At 35.0% G+C, this 24,631-nt stretch overlaps 2 protein-coding genes across 2 annotated transcripts in view; both read left to right on the forward strand.

Annotated features, from left to right (window-relative positions):
* Positions 1-6,295: 6,295 nt before the first annotated feature.
* On the forward strand, positions 6,296-11,956 carry LOC136036998 (uncharacterized). Its single transcript, XM_065719397.1, has 2 exons — positions 6,296-6,426; positions 11,234-11,956. The coding sequence occupies exons 1-2, from the start codon at positions 6,412-6,414 to the stop codon at positions 11,681-11,683; spliced, it is 465 nt and encodes a 154-aa protein (XP_065575469.1). The 5' UTR covers positions 6,296-6,411; the 3' UTR covers positions 11,684-11,956.
* A 6,803-nt stretch (positions 11,957-18,759) lies between these two features.
* Positions 18,760-24,631, forward strand: part of LOC136036999 (prostamide/prostaglandin F synthase-like) — a 71,004-nt gene continuing 65,132 nt past the window's right edge. The window contains exon 1 of the mRNA XM_065719400.1: positions 18,760-18,857. The gene's annotated coding sequence lies outside the window, so the exon portion shown is untranslated. The remainder of the gene's footprint in view (positions 18,858-24,631) is intronic.

Consider the following 24,631-nt stretch of genomic DNA (forward strand, 5'->3'; position numbering starts at 1 on the left):
TTACTCCCCCGCATTCCCAGTGGGAGGGGCTGCAAATTACAAACTTATTGGATACCCAGAATCAGACACGCCCTGTTTTCCCAAATATAACCTTATATTTTAATTATGGGCAACTTGTATAACTTTTAGCCCTTGCCTCTAGGCCAATGCTCGGTTTCCATGTTTAATTGACCTAGTGGGAGGCTTATAGCGTCTTGAAGTTCAACATTCCCCTTATGATTCTCTGAAAGTTTCAACTAGACACCCTTTCCGAACTTCCCAAGCTGAAAAATTGAATGTGTAACCTTTTAAAACCTCCATCTGTTTACCATATTTTGATTATGTTTAACATCATCCTTAGCCTTCCATTAAATTTTCAACTTCTTACCCCCTGGTCGTCCTTAAGATCAATATAGATACACTTTTTTGACAAGTCGGATACAGGCAATGTACTTTGGTTTAGTGAGATATCCCCTCTCTATACTCCATGAAATTCCCAATTTAGCAATTTTAGCCATTCGTGAGATATTGCAGAAAAGCGTTTTCGACAATCTAGATACACTATGCCATTTTGATATCCAAGATGCAGTTAAACGCTTTTGATTTAGCTAAATTGTTCTAGTTGTAATAATAAAAGTTGTAGTAGTATTTGCAGTCACAGTCACAATCGTAGTAGTTTTAGCAGTACTAAATGTAGCTGTCACAGTCGTAAGTGGTAGCAGTTCCAGTCCCGAGTGGTCGAGTTAGTAGTCACAATTTTCAACAAACTTATTTGCAGTTAGTCGCAGTCAGGGTTGCAAGTAGTCACAGTCATATGTAGCAGCTCTAGAATTCGATATCTCTTCGTATTTACTCTCGTATCTAGTGGCAATTACAAGTGCTTACAGTTGAAGACAGTGCTTACAGTGCTTATCTCTCACGCTCCAGAGGGTTGGTCAGCCACATATTGTCACGGTGGCATGAAATATGCATAGTCTTGGCTCAAAGAAACGAGACATTTCCATTAAAACATCTCAGAAATACGTCTTAATATTGCTTGAATTTACCTCTAATAACAAGCCCCCCCTTCTGAAATTGGTTGATTAACTTTCTTTAATTCAAGCTTGTTTTGCTTATATTTCATCCTACATCAGGTTTTCTCACGTTTGTTTTTTCGTTTGTTGAGTTTTAACTGCTCTCTCTGTGATTTCATGGTTCCTTTTGCTTATATTTTACCCTATATCGAGTTTTATAATGTTTTTTCGTTTGTTGAGCTTTAACCCCTCTTTTTGTGATTTCATAATTTTATAACGCTTTTCTGTTGATAGAACTTTTGTTTATAATAAAAACTCTGTATATGTTTAGATTACTTGTTCAAGGATGAATCTTCAATATGTAATTATTTACGTAATGAAATATCTAAAACCAAAGCTATGTAACATCTGCTATGTATCTCAACCTGTCTAGATCACATTAGAATATGAATAACATTTTAATAGGCCGGTGCATCGAAAGGATCAAATATCAACAACATTGGAATGCTTTTGTACTCTCATGTAGAAAGCGTTGGAACATGCCATCAATTTAATCATGCTTTTAAGCAGGGCATGGGGAATTCTCCGCGTGCGGAATTAGTGCTTTTGCTGAATATGTTTCCCAAATCAAAATTTTTAAAAGTTTTTCCTAGTCCAGCTGTCTAGGGTCCAGTTCCATTGGATGAAAATATTCCTTTGGAATCCTAAAATGGACATAAAACTTTGGAAAATAAAGGCTCCCTGAGAAAAAACGGAAAAAGAATTGAAAGAAAAAAATTCACTTAAAGTATTATCGGAGAGCACATTTGTGCAATGTCATTACACAACATCCCACGTGTGCCATCTCCTAAGTTACAAAAGGGGATTCCCCACGGAGCCTGAAGTAACAAGTCATATTAGAATGTGTCATTATTGACATAAGCTAACATTATCCTATTAAATAACAACCAAAGAAATCATGAAACGTCTTGATAAACCTCTTGTCGGCGAATTTGGTTGCTAGGGGTCCACCCCAATGGAATTGGATGCTAGGACTCTTGGTGGTTAGGTCAGAGGCCCGATGAAATTTGATACTAGGGCCCCGTTTGAATTGGATGCTAGGGCGCCTGGTGATTAGGTTAACACTCCCGATGAAACTGGATGCTAAGGCCCCGATAGAATTGGATGCTAGGGCTCCCATTGGAATTGATTGCTAGGGTATCCCCGGTGGTTAGGTTAGGTTAGATTATGGTGATTAGGATGAAGTTGGATTTTAGGACCCCAATGGAATTGGATGCTTGAGGTAGGGTCCACAAGTAAAGTTGGATGCTAGAGGCCCTGGTGGAATTGGATTCTAGAGCCCTCAATAGTTAGGTTAGGCACCCATTGATATTTGGGTGCTAGGGCCCAATTGGAATTGGATGCTAGGGCCCCCGGTGGCTAAGTTAGGGCTCTGACGAAATTGGAAGCTGGGAACCCCTGGGGTCAGGTTAGGTTTGGGACCAATAAAATTGGATGCAAGGACAGATGGCATTGGATGCTAGGGCCCCAACGGAATTAGTTGCTAGTGGACCCGGTTGAAATGGGTTGAAATGGCTCGCTAGGGCCTCTGTTGGACTGGATGCTAGGGCCCAAACAAAATATACTACAAGGGAGGCCCTGGCTAAATTGGCTGCTCTGTCCTCCCCCGTTGGAATTGAATGTTAGGGCCCCATTGGAATTGTATTTTAGGGGGTCGGTGAAATTGCTCGCAAGGGGTCTAGCGTCTTGAAGGTCCCCCTCTAGCGGGCCCCAGAAGGTTTTTTCCCAACCCTCTGAAGGTTTTTTTTAGAGAATCGGAGAAACTATCACAACTATCACATAACAATCTAGGAATCCTGATTTTTGGGGTCTCCTAGGTTTTATAAAGACTCTCTGTTAGGTTAAATCCAAAGAATTTCTGGATTAGACAAGTCCTGAAGGAGTGTCAACGAATCAAAGAAACAATTATGTAACGTTTGCTTCTTGACTTTCGGATCCTGAAAGCTTTTTCTCCGGCCCACGTAAGTACTTTAAATACTCTCTATAACATAACAAGCAAACATAACTTGACTAACAGACACCTGCGTCTCTTAGAAAACATTCCCTATGACATATTATACACCTGCGTCTTGAAGAAAATCTAAAAAAAAAGTACCGCGACTGAGATTAGAAGGAATAGGACCCCACTCAAAACTGGAACCTCCTCACTACTTCCCCCTAAACATGTCCTGAAAGTTTCATCTTACCAGCCTCAACTGTTGATAAGATACTGAAAATCCATCTTTTTCGTGAAAGGGATACTCATAGTGAGCTTTTGATTGAATTTAACTTACTCTCCAACATTCATGGAAGTTTTACACAAAATCAAATATTTCCCTTTTTCAGACATACAAATTCAAACATTTCCTTTTTTCTCAATGATAGATTCTGTAAGTAAAAAAGGGCAACTAATTTACAACCCTTACCCGGGGCTTCTGGGGCATAGCATTTCCAGTGGCAGAACTATTAGAACTAGTTTTAACAAAATAGCTATATCAAAATTACGATCAGTCTTCAGGAGAGGGGTATCTTAAAAAGGAAAGGAGAGAGGGCTGATCACCTTTTAATAACAATTCAACATCTCATCAAAGTTTAAACCAAATATCTTTAGTTGTTCTTTAGATATTATTGATATATCCTTTTCATAACCAGCATACACACAGTATTTTTACGTTGCTATCGGAATCCCTCTCAGTACTTCCTTAAAGTTTCATTTTAACATTCTAAACTTTTTGGAGGCTTAGGATATACGTACACCCTCTTCTCAATAAAAAATCTTATGTATTAAGTATACACAACTTGCTTAGCTTACAACCCTTACCTTGGGGGCTCTTGAGGATGATGGCAGCCCTGGAGGCAAAGCTATTTGGCTCTTAAATTATTTTAAACATAGCAACTATCTGAACATATTCGGGGAAAAAGGGCCGTCCGATCCCATTTGAAACTTTAAAAGGGCACTATAACTTCGAATTTCCAATCGAGTGAGGCCTCTTTGAAATTTACTTGATATCCCTTTCCATATGAATTACCTCTGGGGAAAAGTAATAAATCAATAATAATAAATTGAATCCTTATTGCTCTTTACATTGGGCAACGCTGAAGTGCTGGCTCTGATCACAAAATATGATTTTGTCTGTATGGTTCAAATTATTAACTGCCAAATACGAACTTCCTTCTGATAGTGATTTTAAATACTTATTTGGGTCTATAATTATTTAAGTACTTATTTGGGTCTATATAATTCCAGTGGATTTTTATGAGAATAATGAAAATATGTGAAACGGTTCATTACACAGAACTTTATTTCTTAGTGTACAGCAAGAGTGCATGTCTCATTGCTTACTTTTCATGTCATTAAAAGTCTAAAATATAAGAGAAACATCAAAAGCGAGAATTCCTGTAAAAAAATCTGAGTTTCTATAAATTTCTGGCATTGTTTCTCAAAATCTAGGAGAAAAAATTGATACTTTTCTTGGGTTGTCGAAGAGATAAAATAAAAGTTCTTTTATTATTTACAGGTACTTGAATTCTAAAATGTTTGGACATTTTCTAAAAAGCTAGGGTGCTGGTCTAAGTAAAGACGAATGTGACTTCAAAACATAATTCAAAATATGTAAGGGCAAAAACTTCAAAATAGAAACACAAAGAAGAAATTTTATTTCTTGAGAGCCGATGTAAGCTCCATTGCTTAAAAAATAGAAAATTTGTCTATCCACGGTGGAAAAAAATCTACTTAGTTCATAAAAAAATTGATTTCTTGTATGTCAAATTAATCCATCCGCGATGACAGCTTTAGAAGCTATTTCTTAGTGTGTGTTTCAATTTCTATTACATAGAGCGTTTCTTGCTTATTTCTTATGGTACTATAAGTCTATAAAATACTAAACATAAAAATTAAAATTCTAGAAAAAAATTAACATCAAAATTCAATCAAATCGTGATTTACAATAATATATTAAAAAACTTATGATAGACACATAAGGTTTCCTGAGGTTGTCGAAGAGTTAGTATAAACTTTTATCAATATTCAAAGTTATTTGATTTCTAGAAAGTTTAGCTGTGAAAATATGATCTTTTACTCTAACAAAATGTAAGGAATAATCAAAACCAAAACTTCAGAATGAAAAAGTCACAGAAGGAGTTTTACTCTCGGAATATCAACGTAACACTCAGTTCTTAGAAGATCCAAACGTGTTCATTCACGTTGACAAAAATTATCGTGTATAGGAAAAAAGTTACCTCTAGGATATAAAAAAAATAATTCGTTATGAAAACTTGGGAATTATTTCAATGGAGAAGGGAGAAATTTTATGCACAAGAAAGTTTATATTATCTTGCAAACTTTTCAAAGTCTTACTCGATTATCATACAAGATACATCAAATCAAAATAAATTTTAGAAAGCAGTCTAATAAATTTGAATTTGGCATTCCAAACTGACTGTTTTAGAATTATATCCAAGAAATTTAGAAGCGATAAGCGATTTGAAAGGCCGTTTTCGGAGCAATAATTTAATATTCTGATAGAGAAGAATCAAAATTTTTTTGGAAAATTTCGATTTCCCAGCCATAATAGTTTTATTTTGACACAACGTACATGATGAAAAATCCGCTTCATTTTTTTTTAAACAACTATAGCTTTTAAAAACGTAACTCAACCTTTTCTGCTCCAGTTCACGATTTCCATCCCGAGGAAAGATGTTGAGTTTCATCAGTTAGGCCACTTTGCTGCTATAGACCATAGATCTTATTTTGGGATCAAAAGGAAGGGAAAACGCCAGGGAAGTTTAATTATTCATTTTTTTTTATTCACCACTACCATGAATCTTTTGTGTCATTCGTTGTCTTTGCATTATTGAATTTCTTTTTCAGCAACTGAGCCACTGAATTAGGCTCTACAAGTCACACAAGTCAGTTATGTGGATCTGTGGACACAGAATTGTATTTTGAAGGGGTGCAAATCTGAACCAAAAACAAAGAGAAATCTAAAATAGACCTTTAATATGACCGAAATAAGAAATTATAGCAAAAATTGTTGAGGCTTCAAAACTGTGGGGGCGGAGTTACGGCCTTAAAGATTCAAGTCTGCATACGTGTGTAAGCTCCCGCACTAATAATGAACATTATTTGCTACAAAAACAGTTTGCACAATCATTTCTAATGATACAGTATTGCTTCATCACTAACAGGGGCAGTCACGGGCAATATTTAGTATTAGTATTCTACGTATCAGTAAAAATTTAACGAGTAGTTTCTTGTTTTTTTTTGTTTTTTTTCACAGAATGACTGATAAGGCTATTTAAGTCTAGGTGAACATTCAGTGGTCGGGCAGTAGATATTAATTTGATTTTGTGAATTGAAGAGATAAATCAAAGTACGAGAATGAAAACTACTACAGTAAGTTCGCTTTATCTTTCATTTTTGATTTTAATTCATCTAGATAAGATAAGATTTATTCATCACGAAACACACATACAATATTACATTTTACTATTCCCCCAAAAGCTCGTTGGCCTGTAAAAAAGGGGAAAATAAACGAGTCACTTACTCAGAGATGAAAAAAATTTAAATAATCACTTATTTACAGAGAGAAGAGTAAAAAGGAGAAGAAAAGAAAATATAAATAAAATAAAAACTTTTGAAAACAAAACTAAATAGACTAATAGATTGAATAGACTAAATTGATTATATAGATCATTAGATAAAATAGACTCCAATGAAATAATAAGGAAATATATATACATATACATACATACACGCATATACACATATAAAAATAGATAAAATAATTTCTTAGAAGCAAAAGAATTTTTAATAATTTTTTGAACAAACCGAATGAGTGGCACCTTCGAGCTGATGCGGGCAACTTATTCCAAACAATATGACTCGCAATTAAAGGATTAAAGTCTAACCTTACACAAGGAGTAAAAGGAACTTGAGTATGATTTTCGGTATTCCGAAGATTGTAATTATTCTGATCAGAGATGAAAGATGGCGGAACGCTTAGGGGATGGGGGGAGGTCACCATGAAGCTGAGGAAAAGTAAAACGTGCACACGAAAGAATATACATTGACTCGAGATCAAGTAAGGGGATAACTCTTGAACGGTTAGTTTCCTTAATGAGGTTTCTAGCTTTATTATAAACCTTAGAAAGTGGTTTTAACAGTGAAGGTCAGTAACAAGTAACAGCCTACAAAACAAGTAACAAGTCTACCGTAACAAGTAACAGTCTAGTCAAAGCTCTGTAGGCTGCTAAGCTGTCTAATAAAAGAAACAAATGACCATTAGGCAAATGCTTGTAACTTTGATTTGAATGTAATGTTTAATGTATTCTGTCGTATGAATGTACATAACTGAAAAACTACTAGGAATAAGCATAATAAAAAAATCAGACTGCAAAGGAGGGGCACAAGTCTAAAAACTTTTGAAGGGATGAAAGTTTTGAAAAAAGTTCTCTATGCACAAAAACTATAGAATCTTTATACAATTTAGAAAAATCTTTGTTTTATTTAAACACCCTTTTATAGACGGGATTACAAACTCTTTCTATAGATGCCTACATTTATATCTATGTCATTTGTACTTTGCGAAAAGACAGCGCTTCGCATTATGTATTTATTGTACCGTTGCGAAGACAGCACTACAGACACAAAATATCATGATGATATTATTCCATTAAGAATTACACATATTGTTGTTCTATCTTTTTTAAATAGAAATATAAAACAAAGACATTTAAAAATGTAAATAATAAAAGAAGCTTTTTTCAAAATCAATTAGGGGGGGGATAGAAATTAGAGTAGCAATACGCTCCCACGCCCAGCTTGCGAGTGTCCATTGGCATTCATTTTTTTATTCCATAAGGCAGCAGTCATATGCGTGTCTCGGTGACACTAATTTCTACAAATTGTCTACTGAAAAGCACAAATGAGCTAAATGAATTTTGCAGTGACAAAATAGGCCTATCAAACAGTTTGCCGTATGAAACTGTAAGTAAGGAGCGACCCGGATCAATAGTTACTGAAACTCTAAAAAACGGATTTTGATACCAATAGATACATCAAAATAATTGGAGTTTTATGTCGAGTTCAAATATATAGATATCATCTAGTTTAATCTTACCCAGCAAAAGATACGAGCCTGAGAATATTTCCCTTGGTTTTGAAAAAAGGAAGAGACACCCCTAAAACTCATAGAATCTTAATGCGAATCACACCATCAGATTCAGCGTATTACAAAATCCTTCTGAAGCGGTTTCAAGCTCTTATCTGCAAAAATGTGGGATTTTATTTTTAATTTTTTTTTGCCAGAAGATAAATCAAGGATGCTTGTTTATTTATTTTTTTTTCTTCCTTGGGTTGATTGTGCCGACTCAGTGGCCCTACAATATCCCGAGAGGGCTCATTTAAACAAAACTTAAAAATTCTAGTGCTCTTTTAATTTATCAAAAAATTTAGAGGGCAACTAAGCCCCCCACACGCTCACTTTTTTCCAAGATCACCCGATCAATTTTTTTTATCCATTTTATCCAGTATAGTCGGAAAATATAATAATTATGTCTTTGAAGATGACTTTATTATCCAGTCCCCGGGGAAAGGGCTGCAAGTTGTGAACTTTGTCCATTGTTTACGTATAGTATTGGTTATTGGGAAGCATACAGACGTTTTCAGGTTTTTTTTCTGGTGGAGTGGGGTCAGGGGAGAAGGTTATGTGGGAGGATCTTTTCATGAAGAAATATTTCATGGGGAATGAAACTTTCCATGAAGGGGGCCCCAGATTTCCTAGCGTTATTTTAAAAACGACCAGAAATTCGATAAAAAAAAAACAAGTTTTTTCTACTGAAAGTAAAGAGAAGCATTAAAACTTAAAACGAACAAATATATTAAGCATATGAGGGGGTTTGCCCCCTCGTCAATACCTTGCTCTTTGCGCTCAAGTGTTTTTTTAGCACTTTCAAGAGAGCTATCTAATCTAATTAAACGGCCTTTGTGATTCAGGGGACATTCTTAAGGGTTTGGAACAAAATTTGAAGTTTAGCGTAAAGAACGAGGCAATGACGAGGTGGTGCACCCACTAATGGTGCAAAGCACAAAATGTTCTGAAATGAGAGTTAATTTATGATTTGCTAAGGGATGAATTATTACATAATAGATTAAATGAATAATTAATTTCAATTAACACCGACTTTTGAAAAAATAAAAAAAATCACAGGTCGAAAAGATTAAAGAGAAGGAAAGGAATAAAATGCATCAATAAATTAAAATGATGAAGAAAAGGGGGAAACCAAGGAAGTGGTAATGGCAACAATGTCCAGAGAAACTATTTGGGTGGCTGATTAATTCTTTTCAGTAATCCGGGTGGCAGAAGTATTTTTCACATCTTGAAGTAAAGCAACGAATAGGGGTAAGAAAAGAGCAGGTTGAGAAAGAGCATCGTTAAGGTGGATTTGAAATGGGAGGAGTACGGTTCCTTTGGGGTATATATATTTCCATTTTAGGACTGAAGTTTTGAAATCACAGAGGCACATTATATTTCTCTTGAACTACGTTTCTAACCTAGGGTTTCTTAGAGCCACCCTGTCCCTTAGATCCCAAACGCTATCAATCAGGAACCTTCATTTGTAGCCACATGTGCCGTCTCCACATTAAGGTGGAAATAAACTCGTGTTTGTGGAAGCTACTATGCCCGATAAAGTGTAGGGCAAGACTCGCAATGTAAGCAAGAAATCTTGGTTGAACCTGCAGGCGAATGCCAGTTAAGACCAGTGAATTTAATATAGATCTACTGCTAAAATATATTATTACATAAAGCTGATTCCTAGATAGCATAAATTTCCTGTATATTTGAATAAATGAAAATCTAGTCTTTGATATACCCGTTTTCGGCTATGTATACATAAGTTTTATACTTGTGAGAATTATTACAATGCAAGCATGAAATTAAGAATAAAACTTCTTTTGAGAGAACAATGATTTGAATTTCTCCCTCCGATTTGTTGAATTGTCTGTCTAACTCCTCCAGTAGTCTTTCTATTCATTTTACTCAAAAGGCCGATGGAGCTACTTAGACAAGAAATGGTGACACTTTAAAATCGGTCTATTGGAAATTACTTTTTATTCCTATTAAAATCATTTTGTTCGATTAGCTTTCATGGTATCCAAAGTTGAACTTTGTATAGCCTAATGTACTAATTTACTAATGAAAATACTATACTACGAAAATACTATGAAAATGAAAATACTAATATACTATGAAAATACTAATGTACTTTAATACGTTATTAACGGTATGTTAATACGTACCACTTGTACGTATTAAATTACTAACATATTAACGTACTAACATATTAAAATGTGTCCTAGTACGTTAATTAACGTACCTTAGTACGTTAATACGTACTAATAAAATAAGGCATGAAGGAGTTTTTTTTGCAAATATATTCTACCACAATGGGCAAATTGTGATTTGTTTCAGTGCCAGGTAAGTCTGTTGATCAGTGAAGAAGGTGGTAGTTTAAATAAGTCCTTCTCGTCTTCTAATCTTCCTTTCCAAACTTCATGGATGTATAATTTCTTTAGTTGAATAAATTGAGAATGCTCAGGAAACCAAAGATACTCTTGCAGTTGCTGCTGTGTATTCCCAGGATTATTTTAGTAGAATTTTTGAACTTTGTGTATTTCCACCGAAAAACAAGAAGTTTGAGTTGGAGGATCACGAATGAGAAAGAACTACTAGTAATACTGAAAGATTTGAATCTACTATAATATTATCTGGGAATAAACCCATTTATTTGCAAAGTAAAATATTTTCAGCCAAGGCTATATTGCAAAACGTAGGAATTTAAAAAATAACAAACAAACATTTCTATAGTACCTAATACGCAACATTGACTTTTGACTTTCAATTTGATAAAATGAACTTTTTCAAGATAATATGAAACAGAGGTAAAAAAAAAGCATTAGAAATAATAAAAATAATTATTATAATGTTAATAATATTAACTTCATGATTTTGCGGGGTATTATAAGATGGCGATGGCTGTTTGTCTGTCAGAGACAAACTTGGGTTTCCTTTTAATGAGTTTGTCACACCCTTTCGTTCTGCTAATAGGACAAAATAACAGATACAGAAAATAATTTTCACGCTGTTAGCAAAGTTAATTGTTTCTGAACAATCACAAATAAAATCATTGTTCTTTTACAGCACACTATGCTGCGCCTGTCCGCCATTACCTTTGTCACATCTTTTCCACTCACTGCAGTAAAACACGAGATTGTTTCTAGTATAGAACCTGAAGCCGCAGCAGTTGGATCATTAAGCAGCGACTCTGAAACATCTGTCACAAACATGAACAGCAATGAACAAGAGGAGCTACACTTGGAATCCGAAATCACACCAGTGAAATTGAGCGAAAGTAACTCTGAAGTATCGGTTATGAGCACCAATATTGGCGAACAAGTGAAGCCAAGCTTAGATACTGGATTTCAGCCACTTAAAAGTCTTGCTAAATTGGTCACGGAAGGCATAACAGACGAAACTGAAGTTGATGTCAGTAGAGTGAAGCGATCCCCTGGTCGAGGAAGAAAAAAGGGTTATGAATTTGTAAAAATTGATCCACAGCAAGAGAATTTGAGATTTATTTTGCAGAATTGAATGTTATGGAGCTGTGTTTGGATTGCTGAATCCGTGACTTTAATTCCTCTTGCCGTTTTTTGGCATAAGTTTTCCCTTTTTTGTGTCATACACAAATGTTACGTTTTTTACCATTGTAAGGTATGAATATTTCGATACTTTTTTGTTATATACAAAGGTGATTATTGCTTAATATGTTTTCAAAACGATTCGACATACAGTATAAGAATAAAGTATTCCTTGTTTCATTTAAGGATGACTTTTATGTTAATACAGGAAATATTAGGCATGTAATTTTGTGGTTATTTGTTCATCGATGCTTATATTATCAATATCTTCAATATTGATAATTTAGCAAGATATTACGAAATTTTTACACTGCCAGAGTCAACAACGAGATACAATTAATTAAATTTTTTCAATGAGTTCAAGGCAATGGCCACTTTTCGATAGAAACCTTTGTGCTAATCATGGGTCATCAAGTTTATTCTGACTTAATCTGACTTATTTAGGCTGAGAAAACTTTAAAAAAAGTAAAGTTCTATTAGACCTTCGGATTGATGAAATAGAATCGACCCTATCAATATGCCAGCACTTTCCATTCAGTGCTAGCCCAAAAAAGTAGAATTACTATAAAAGTATAAATCTGAGATAGCAAGTGTTTTAAAATTGCAAAACTTTAAAATACCTTGTTGGGATCAGAAGCCACTCTATAATGCTGTTGTAATGTGTAAATCATTTTTGTACACTTTGACTCCTTGTGATTGTGACATCACTTACTTGTTCACATGGCTGCAATTGTTTATTGCTTTAGCCGTGACTGCTTGTTGCGACTTGTGATTGCAACTAGTTGCAACTGCAACTACTTGTGATTGCGATTACTTGCACCTGTGACTGTAATCATTGACTGTAACTGTAACAACTTGTAATTGCGACTGCGATCACTTGTGATCACGGCTACTAATGCCATTAATACAATTAGGACTGCGACTGCTACTTCTACTCGTACGAAAATTGGTACAGGTACTACTACTAAAACTGCTACTATACTATAACTATTGAGCTAGAACAAAAGAGTTTAATTGTATTCGGGTTGTCAGAATGGCACAGATGTGCAGAATCTCAGTAACAGAAAAGGATATAAAGCTGAAATTTTAGGCGAAGTTAAGGAGGATGGAAAATGGAATCAAAAGAAAACTATGTGTATCCAGGTTGTCAAAAGAACGCCTGTGCAGGAATAACTAAAATTATTGCTTTGGTACTTTCAGTGCAAGCTGTTGAGAATATTAACCCAAGGTTGTCGTATTTGAGATATCTAAGAAAAGGCTAAGCTTGTTAGATTGAAATTTAGAAAGCAAAAGTACCCATATACAATATCTTAAGAACGCCTAAGGATATTAAGCTATGAATACCAATGGATATTATGATAAGTAATAAACAAAATCAAAAGACACTATGTGTGTTACAGGTTTTAAAAGCAATTATCTGTTATGTCTCAGGACTACTGAATTGGAATAAATTAAAACTATTAAGTCATGCTAAGGGGGGCAGTTTGAATAACAGCTGTATATGGACAGGGTTGTAACGTAATAATGGTCAGAATAAGAAGCCCAAAGACAATGCAGATTTTCAATCCATTAATTTTGGCTTTATGTGTTATTTGTTACTTTGTTCTATTCACCAATCTACTTTGTATGGAAAGAGTTGTCGTAGATACTTCGGAAGAGATTCGTTAAATTAGAATTTGAAAGTTCTTGTGTCCATTTTAAGACTCAAAATTGACTGAACAGTAAGCAGCGCCCATCACGCCACTTAATCCCCCAAAGACACCTAAGCAAATTCTGGATAGCCGTTTTGTTCAGCATATTTGAACGATCCAACAAACTATGCTTCTGACGGTGACACCTCTATTCCTCAAATACCCATGGGGTGAGGTCTTTAGGTGATGTAGTTCACTCATTACTTACATATAATGTTTTTTATTAGGATTAGTTTAAAACCTTTTTCTACAAAAGTTCAAAGTAAAGTACAAATTATGTTCTAGTCTTTAGAAGGCATGGGGGTTGTCAGCCCTACTTCAGTTAATTTTTGCTCGTTTTGAGTTCGACTTGGTGGTTTATTATAATTTCGGATTGTTTTTGGGTTTCATTTATTTATTGATGGTGATTGGTGGTAGTTATACACTCTTAAGATTATTTAATTCTATTTCTGTGCATTTTGGCTTAACGGGGCTCTTTACTTTTCTTTGAAAAACTTTTTGTGAAAGCATTTTGGAATTAATTACTGACCGTTTTTTATTGACATTAAATAAAAAAAACAAGTTTTTTTAACTGCGAGTAAGGAGCGACATTAAAATTTAAAACGAAAAGAATTTTTTCCGTATATGAAAGGGATTGTCCCCTCCTCAACGCCCCACTCTTTACGCTAACGTTTGACTCTTTGTCACAACTCTACTTTTTAAAACAATAAAAAAAAAAAACAATAAAACTGAATCAAGATGTGTCTCAGCCGGCTATGCCGAAGCCTTCTTACTCGGTTATAGTTAAGAACCCACCGAAACAGCTGGACAATTCCTGAGGCCCGTAAGAGCCTTCTGGACTCTGTAGGGGGGAGTAGTAGCGCTAGCATCGTACAGCTGAAGTCTCGTAGGGAAGCTTGGCGTGTGTTGCTCTCTAATAAAGTGACGTAAGCCACCGCGCAAACGCATTAAGCAGTTCGGACAAATCGATTGAGGCAAAAGTTAAAAACCCGTCATTTTATGGGATAGTACGCCATGTACCCGAAGACATGGATAAAGAAATGCTTTGCTCCCTCATCGTAAACTGTACGGATGCACTCCAGCTAGGTAAAACTAAATCTTTCCGGCTCAAATTTGAATCTCATGAACATTTGAAACATGCTAGCGACCATGCCCCTGTAATCGGTTAAGAGCGGCTCCCCTTGTTTGAGTGTAAGCCTCTCCCAAATAGGTGCTATAATTTTCATTCTTTCGGTAACATTCTAACCAATGTAAGAGCCCCCTTAAATACTCCGGATGTGCCGGACCTCATCAAAGTGACAAGGTCAATCCATGCGTGGAGGAACTCAAATGTGCCCTCTGCGGCTCCAGTGATCATCCGTGCTACTCGTTTAAATGCCCTGAAGCACAAAAAGCCCTGTTAAAAAAAATGATTACTTTATTACTGTTCAGATAAAAGATCTAGTAGTGTTTTCAGTGTACATGCCCACTAATTACAGAGATGGCGAGTCTGAAAATAAAAAATTCAGCGCGTGTGACAGACTATCCTGCCTTCTCGGAACTTGTAGTGACAAAAAACTAAAGTGGATTATCGCAGGCCACGTTAACTGTGATCTATCGGACAAAACGTGTTCCCGTACCCATGTCTTTCTTTAGGCATGTCCTGATACTCAAGCAATTTCAAATGATCTGCCCTTCACTTATGTACATAACTCCAGAGCCGCTTCTTCCCTTGATTTCATGCTTTCCTGTCCTGAACTCCAGTTTAGAAGTCAGGAAAGAAAATTTCAGCGCGTGTGACAAACTCTCCTGCCGTCTCGGAACTTATAGTGACAAAAAATAAAAGTGGGTTATCGCAGGCGACATTCAATGTGATCTATCGGACAAAACGTGTTCCCGTACCCATGTCTTTCTTGAGGCATGTCGTGATACTCAAGCAATTTCAAATGATCTGCCCTTCACTTATGTAAATAACTCCGGAGCCGCTTAATCCCTTGATTTCATGCTTTCCTCTCCTGAACTCAAGTTTACAAGGTCTTCCCATGTCGATATCAGTGTTAATGCTTCTGATCATTTTCCGTTACTTAACTCCTCTCTTTTTTTGCTAAATGGCTTTCTCATAGTTTTTATCGAATGATTTTGAGAACAAAAAGAGCGGGAGGGGAAGCCTAGTTGCCCACCGATTTTTGGTTACTAGGAAACTAGAACTTTCAATTTTTTACGATTGTTTTTATTAGTAAAAGGTATATGTAACTTATAAATTGGCTTACGTAACGAACTTTTGTATTCTCATGTTTTTATTACATATATGAGGGGGTTCACCCCCTCGTCTTTACCTCGCTCTTTACACTAAAGCTTAAATAGGCTTCGTCCCCAGCTCTTTTTTTTCTCAAAATCATTTCATCAAAACTATGAGAAAGCTATTTAGCCAAAAAAATAAATATACAAGTTTCGTTTTAATTATTCCTCTGCGGACAAAATCAAAACATACATTTATTCAAAAACGTACAGAAATTAAATAAAAAAATTTTTTTAACTGAAAGTAAGGAGCGACATTAAAACTTAAAAAGAACAGAAATTACTTCGTATATGAAAGGGGCTGCTTCCTCATCAACGCCCCGCTCTTTACGCTAAAGTTTTTTACTGTTTTAAATGGAAGAGTTGAGAGAAAGAGTCAAACTTTAACGTAAAGAGCGGGGCGTTGATGAGGAAGCAGCCCCTTTCATATACCAAGTAATTTCTGTTCGTTTTAAGTTTTAATGTCGCTCCTCACTTTTTTAGGGGGGAGGAAGGCAAATTATAGCGGGTCTGCATGCCAAATGTGTTATATACAACTATTCTGCATATTATGAAGAAAGAATTGTTTTCTAACTTCACACTGTGAAAATACTGTCCAAATACTGTTCACACTGTCAAATTATGCATTTCCCATCTATTTTGTCACTTCTCTTTGCCTTGTCTCGTGCTAAGTTAAAAGAAACCAAAGAAAAAACCGGTTTTACAGTGCGTCAGTGGATAAACAACTTGAGTGGTCGGGGCAATATCATACAAGTAGCCTGTTGTTTTAAGGTCCAGACCCTACAGAACCCTGAGGAGGAGAAGAGTAACCTCATTTTTTGTCACCAGGCTTACTTACAAAAAAAAACACAAACAAACAAAGAGCGAAGAAAAACAAATGGTGCCTGCCCATTATTCAAAAAAACACCAAAAATTTGGTTCCCAATATCAAACAGTAACCCGTTCACCGTTGTATGAACTCGGAGAGAATTAGCTTCGGCTCAGTGGAAAACTACATTGTAGGTATATTTTAATTAAATTTTTGTTTGGCATTTTCATTAGGTTAAGAAAGGTCAAGTTACATTTTACATGCAGGCCCGCTAAAGTTACCCCCCATCTAATGTTCAAATGTACCGCCTAAACTATATATATACATATATATATATATATATATATATATATATATATATATATATATATATATATATATATATATATATATATATATATATATATATATATATATATATATATATATATATATATATATATATATATATATCAGTTGTTTCAACCCGTTTACCTGTAATTTAAATCAATTTGGGTGTTTACTGAATAATGGACAAATACCAAACAAATAAAACAAAACAAAAAAAAAATACAATACTGCTGCTAAGATAATTTTCAGCCATTGGCTAGTTTTACTGTGTTTCTATGCTTACGCAATCGTTTCGTAATTATGCTCTACGATATTTTAATCTTAGATCCTGTTTAAGTAAGGGTAACTTGAATAAAAAGTTATTGGAGATATTAAAATATATTAATAAACTTAATTAAATGTCTTAGAACTATCTGTCAGGAACTTGAGCCCTAAATTCTTTCAAGGGTCCGTCGCCAGAGGGTGTAGTCGAACCTAATTTATAGGAAACCTTAACTGCTGTAAAAACAACCTTACCCACTTAAAAGATTGAAAAATAACGGTCAAGCAATAATTACTGGTCAAGGACCCCTAAGCCAAGACGGTACCTTTCTTATAAAATTTTATTAAAATCTGTGCCTAAAATTTTGGGCTAAATAAGGACCTTTAGCAATAAGTAATTTACGGTTCAAGAAGTCCAATATTGGAAATTTTCTTCCGAAATACATAAAAACACTTTGGAAATGCGATAACTTTTGGGTATTTAGCCAATAAATTCTAGAAAAAAATACCAATTTGCCAATTGAGGCTTTAAATGAGTTTTTATTGTGTATTTTGAAGGTTTTTTTTTTTTTTTTTTTTTTTTTTTTTTTTTTTTTTTTTTTTTTTTTTTTTTTTTTTTTTTGCAGACAGATTCACGAAAAACCAGTTCGTGTCCTTCCAAAGAAATAAAAAAAAAATAAAAAAAAATCAGGCTTTCCTTTTCAGTTTGCATATGGCACCATTATTTTTAGAATATTTTCTAGTTATTTTTAAAGAATTTAATTTTTAGATTTCTTAGGAATTTAACCATTCTATTATTTATATTGTACCATTATACGTACCAGTATGATATGAACCGTTCCATTTAATGCTTCCAGCAAGATCTTAATAAGATACTAATTTTGCAAGGTTTTCCTAAAAAGAAGTTTTCAATAAATTTATGCTAAAGCTTGAATTTTGTACCAGTTCTTTAAGAACGACTATTGAAACACAAAGGTCGTTTAATTGGAACAATAAGAACCCTTTTTCTAAAAGTACTAAAAAAAACTTTTAGCTTAAAGAGTGACGTGCTGAGGGAGAGGCAGCGCCCTTCATATACGTAGCGATTTCTGTTCGTTTTGAGTTTTGATGCTGCTCCTTACTTTCAGTTGAAAAAACTTGTTTTTTTATTTCATCTGTATAAAAAACCAAGATATTAAGGGTATACCTAAAAAAAAGTTATTCTGAGGGGGGATTAAGCCCTACATGGGTGAGCCTAACTCTTTGGGGAAAGTACCGTCTAGGAAAGAGGACCTTATTTAACCTTAACCAAAAACACAGATTGTCACATGCTTAATGTGTTTATTACACAACTTTTTCCGCTCTTAAATAATCATTCTTAAAAGCTCATCGGGGGACAAAACCAAGATCGTTAGGCTTTTGGGACCTCTTGTTGTCACGCAGGGCTAATATTTGTCAATGTTTTAGGTTTAAACATCGATTACATTCATCAATAAATCATAAGAAAATACTATATTGAGCAACAAAAGGCGAAATATTACAATTTTTTTCACGCAAATACACTTCCCGATCAATTCTATGATGCAATATTATAATCATGGGTCAGTCACAGGAGATTAGTATTCTATATACAATGAAAATTAACTAGTAATGATGGCAAAATTAATAATGACAAAACAACAAGTTAAACATAGGTATATAGGAAACATTTGTGCATTAGGTTTATTTTGAACCCGTGGTCTAAAGAGATAAATAGAAGCAAAATAATGAAAACTATCGCTGTAAGTTCATCTTATCTTTCTTCTTCTTCATCTACTTCATTGTAAGTTCATGCTATCTTTATATTCTTTCTTTTCAAGAATATCGAGAGCCTTGTTAGAATTGGTCTAAAACTCGGCTGAACTTGGTCAAGCAATTTTTATTCGCCAGAAACTTCGATTTCAGATAGCAATTTCTTTCTTGCATCCCTGATAGAATCAAATTCAATACGAGATTTTGTCCCTATAAAACTCAATATAATATTCACTTAACACATTAAAAATAGAATCAAACCATTTCCTTTTTCATACGCTAGTGTCTGTTGTACACATTTTAATCTCTGGAGTAATCCTTCTGTGCTAATTTCCCTACTTTACATTAACTTATCAGTGTTAAAATGAATCAATACCACATTATCCGAGGAAACTACATTTTGGGAGGCCAAAAGATATGTATACATGGGGTCCAGGCTAATATATACATACATATATATTTATTTATATATATATATATATATATATATATATATATATATATATATATATATATATATATATATATATGTATAATAAAAAAAGAAATCACCAATTCAATAGCACAAATACAAAAAAAAAGAAAAAAAAGGAAGACTGTTTTCCTACATTCGTAATTAATATAGATAAGTACCTGAATGAGGCCTTAACCCTACTCATCCATACAATCACATAGGTCAAACAGCATAGCCATACACAATCAACCATAAAGTCATCATTTACCAAATAGTAAAAACAGTAAAAAAGACAAATAATTCAGAGGCAACAACCCAACACAAGTACTCATCAGGAGAATAAATGATGACTTCTGCTTACTTACGACATGACTGCCTGTCCATGGATTATTCTTTATGGTTTGAAGTTTGAAGCTTATTAGCAATCGTTGTTAGAAATCAGACTTGCTGTAATAATCGAATATTTTTAATAGACTTAATATGAAAAGACATGACATTGCTTAAAGAGCAAAACTTGTAATTGCAAAAATATATATTTTAAATAGGGATTAAAACAATTTAAAAACCTTAAAAAAGAAAACTGAAATTTTGAAGCTTAGAAGAAATTGTTGCTAGAAATCGGACTTGCTTGAATAATCAAATATCTTTGAAAATAAACAGGATGAAAAGACAATAAATTGCTTATAGAGCACAAAACCAGTAATTGAAAAATATTTGTGTATATTTTTACAAGGGATTAAAACAATTTAAAAACCTTAAAATAGAAAAATAAAAGTTTTGAGCTTAGTAGCCTATCCTTGTTAGAAATCGGACTTGCTTCAATCATCAAATGTTTTTGAAAAGACACAGTATTTCCCATTTCTTCTGAAAAACTTGTATCTTGTTATATTCTGGCCTAAAAAATGATCTAGATTACATCCGTATTGCAATAATAAACATTTTATTACGATTTTGAATTATTTTGGTTAAAAGTGTTCTTTTGCCAGACATTGATGGTCCGCAAAGAAATGATCTGAATGGAGTTTTAAAGTGATAGATACTCCTTAAATTTCAAAATAGAACTGACCAAACATAAGCTCAATCTGTTGAATAAATACTAAAAAATAAAATACATGGTTTCTTTAACGCAAAATAAACGCAATACAAATCATATTACCATAAGCACCTGAATATATTTATATGGACATTAAAAAACACTAGGACAATTAAAATACACTTAAAAGAGGGTCCCACCAAGAGGGTGGTGAATGCTGTGCTCGCGGGTGGCCGCATCCTTCCTCACAACGCAGTGGCTAAAACGGCGGCTGGAAGATACCACTGCAGGTGGGGACAGCTATGGTAAATTCATAGCATAATATTAAGCACTTTTTAAAACAACGATTCTGCTTTGTGCAAAAAAATATAAATAAAATACATAAATATAAAATAATAACAGGTTGAAAACACTACATATAAAAAACACTCCGTATAAAAACACTAAGAAACGACTAGAAAACTGATATTGCTGAGCTGGAGACTGGTCAGGCCCCCTCCCACCAACTATTGAGCTTTTTTCAGACCAAGATGCCGTCCGTTCTCTACACAAACGTCTCGATCTGAGGTAAGGTACTGACCGTGTGGAAGTACTCTCACACTGTCCGTGCGCACATACACTTTGTCCAATATGGCTGAAATGGCACTTTTCTCTGCTCGAACTGTGTAGTTTCTAAATTTTAAACGGTGAATTACCATGACCGTCGCTCTTGGAATAAATGTCTTGGCGCTTCACTAGCTCCAGGTAATTGGACTCGTCCAAGTTGTTGCAGTCCATTAAAGATATTATGTTTGTACCATTTTCCAAATTGAAAATGGAATCTGTCAACATATTATCTGTCTTAACTTTTAACAGGAGTTAATCAGTGTTTTCATAATACACTTGACTTTGTACCTCCCTTGGTCATTGGAGGTCACACACATTGTAATAAAATCCCAACATGAGTTTCTTTGAAATTTCTAGTATTGCACTGCCAGTAGTAGTATCTTTATTTAAAACCACGTTTTTTTTTCTATGCAAAAGGACCATATTGAAGTCTATGATCGTGAACAATGTGAAATTTGGATCTGCAATGATTCGAGCACATTCTTGTAGGTCGGTTACAACGTCACAATGACTCCTATTGCGCACACTCTCGCGTATCTTACCAAAGGCCAAATTTAAAATGAGTTTTAAGATTTCATTTTTCAATTCGGGACGTTTCTTGACAAAGATGTCAATAAACGTCTATTTTTTTTTACAGACAATATCCCATAAGGCCAATACATCACTTACCAAGTACGTTTTACAATAGTCCTCTCTATTTTACACCCTCCCTTGACCCATAATTTTCTAGTAAATTCATAGTCGGTAGTGATGCATTGAAGTAAATCATAAAACGCTTGGATAGACGGTAATTTGTGCTCACTTTACCTCGGGGTGGTGTTTAGTACTTATGCAGGTATATGCCATTACAAGTTAATAGGTTATACATTTTATCATTTTGAAAGTGCTATTTGAGGATGGGAAACAATTAAAATCATCACTTTTCTGTACTTGAATGAGTTGACTAAGGGATTTGGGGAAGAAACAATAGGAATCTAAAAACGGATTTATTCACGTCCGTATTGCCATTTTTAATCTTTTTGCATTTGAATTCTAAGAGGGGCATTACTTGAATCTCTTTGCCCGTGAATAAAAAAGACCGCAATGGCTTCATGTCCTTTAACACGATTCGATTCTGATGGATCACACAAATCTATGAGTTTCGTTTTGATATCTAATGCCACCTTGTCACTATACAGGAATGACCTCTGAAAATTCTTAGGCCGGAAGATGGAATTGTCACCCGAGCTCGTCTCCACAGAATGGTACCCATGACGCTTACAGTGCCTCAAGTGATGTTTTAATTTTAATTTAGTATGGAATCTAGATAAGCACATTGGAAAAAAACAGCAGGTCCTCACTTCATCATATTTTGAACCCTTACTTCAAAACTGACTAACTTGTAGAATTGAAAAGAAATATTCAGTTACATCAGGCTCCCTGGCAGGCTTGTAAAGAAGCCATACCAAGTGTTTCACCGATTCAATGGATGGAGCCCTTACTGGATATAAAACCTCTAATTATATTTAAGTTCCCCTTCTCCATACTCTGTATCGCACTTTAACACTGAAACCTCAATCTTTGATTGCTCATTTGCTCTCTCAAAAATATCTATCCCCTTGAGCGTTACGGGATTTTGACCCTTTAAACATTGAAACTCAACTTAGGAAATTCTACCCACTCTCCACTCCTATTAACTGCCAAATCATCCGAAAATTTTTTTCTAAGACATCAAATCCTTTAAATTATTCCTTAAAACAAAGTCTTTCTTAAATTTTGTAAAATCAAAACTTTTCTATAAACAAAACAACTGACGCACTCCCATTTTCATTGTCATTCTCCACCCTATTAAATACACTACCCACCCAATCCTAAAAAGCCCTCAAAACTATGGAAGTCCGGATGAAGTGTCTGCATATCTGTTTTTAGGTAATGCAAGTATATATCACCCGTGTTTTCATCTAAGACAAAAATAGTTTTTGTGCGATGAATGAATTGACGCTGTCCCTAACCCGGCCTCCCGAATGTGTTTTTCGAGAAGTACCAGAATCTTGCTTACATAGGAGTGTGCTTCTATGTATGTCCACAGGATATGTATGGATACTACTAATTGGAAAAGTATTAAAGGAGTCTCCAAACTCAGCTCTGAAAACATTAATATTAAGCAAAGTGGTATCGACAAGGTAAAAATCGAGCAATACAGGGGATGAACCACTTCCACTTTGTCCTGCTCCCCCTGCTCCATCACTTTACAGGGCGGGTACTTTCTCGGCCTTGCTGACTGGTAACTCATAGTTGACCCATTCATAGTCCTTATTGAGACTGATTCCCCACGCAAATACATCTAAATCAAACATAAAGGGACCTGCATTAACTGGGTTCACCGCTGCACTTGAACTCCCCTCGCATTCATTGTTCTCATGGGGTGTACGTGAATTATTATAGAATTGGGTTGGCTTTGACAGGACAACCGTCTCAATGTAGGCCCCTTGTGATGTAGGTATGTGAGCCTAGAATCCAATAAGAGCTGTTTAGCTCATTGAAACACTCTGGATTTTTTCCTGCAAAAGAGTTGATATTACACTCAAAAGAGAATAGGTTAGTTAAGAGTAACCCTTCGGATGTGTGGAGACCAAACTACCAGTTACGAATTTATAACCAGAATTGGACCCTCAAAGTGATCTTTCGGGTCCATAGCCCCTCACACTGCCATCTAAGGGTTTAATGACCATGCTTGAACCACCAAAGCTATTTTTTCGATCATTATAGGCACGTGTTCAGTGTATTTAATATTTTTAAGTCTTATCATTATAAGTTGCTTAAACCGCTATTATCATACCGTGTCCTGCAGGATCACGTCCAGCCTGTAGCAATGTTGGATATTCGCCGGGCTTTAAGAAAAATCAAGTGTTCAAACAGCCTTGATAATGACGGCCTTTCTTACAGATATTTTGCTTATAAGTGTCCTGCTCTACTTAACCATCTACAAATACTTTTCCAGTCTTGCCTAGCACAGTCGCTTGTTCCTGATAGTTTCCTTTGTGGCCGTGAAACCTCTATTCAAAAGTGAGGCAAGCACCCCACGTCATATGCAAATTATCGTCCCATTACAGTATTGCGTTTCATAAGTAAGTTGCTTGAACATCTATTACTACCAGAAATTGAGTCGAAATGTGGTTTTTCGCCTTTTCAGTTTGGTTTTCGGAAAAGTTTCGGTTGTTCCCATGCATATCATGTTTTAAGCCGGCTCATGAAAGATGCCGTAAAAATGAAAATGTTCTTATACTGTCTTACTGTTGACATTTCTTGGGCTTTCGACAATATTGTGCACTCTCAGCCTCGATTTTCCCTTGCATCTTCAGGTGTTAACCCTTCTGTGTTATGTTTATTATCTTCTTGGTATTTTAAAGCTGAAATGGCCAGATATCTAACCCGGTAAAAATTAATAAGGGAATTTGGCAAGGTGCCGTGATGTCTCCTAGTGTATTTAATTGAGCTCTTGCATCGTGCCTTCGTCCCCTTAAAAGTTCTGTTTTTTAGGAAAATATTGGTTTGTCTTAGGTTGTATATGCAGCCGACGTTCTACTTGTTGCCCGGACTCAACGTGGATTGCTTTCCAATTTTACTATATTAACAAATGAGCTATCTAAGATTGGACTGTCAGTTAATGCATCAAAATGCGAGTTTATTTG

This window comes from Artemia franciscana, chromosome 16 (genome assembly GCF_032884065.1).
Source record: "Artemia franciscana chromosome 16, ASM3288406v1, whole genome shotgun sequence".
NCBI lineage: Eukaryota > Metazoa > Arthropoda > Branchiopoda > Anostraca > Artemiidae > Artemia > Artemia franciscana.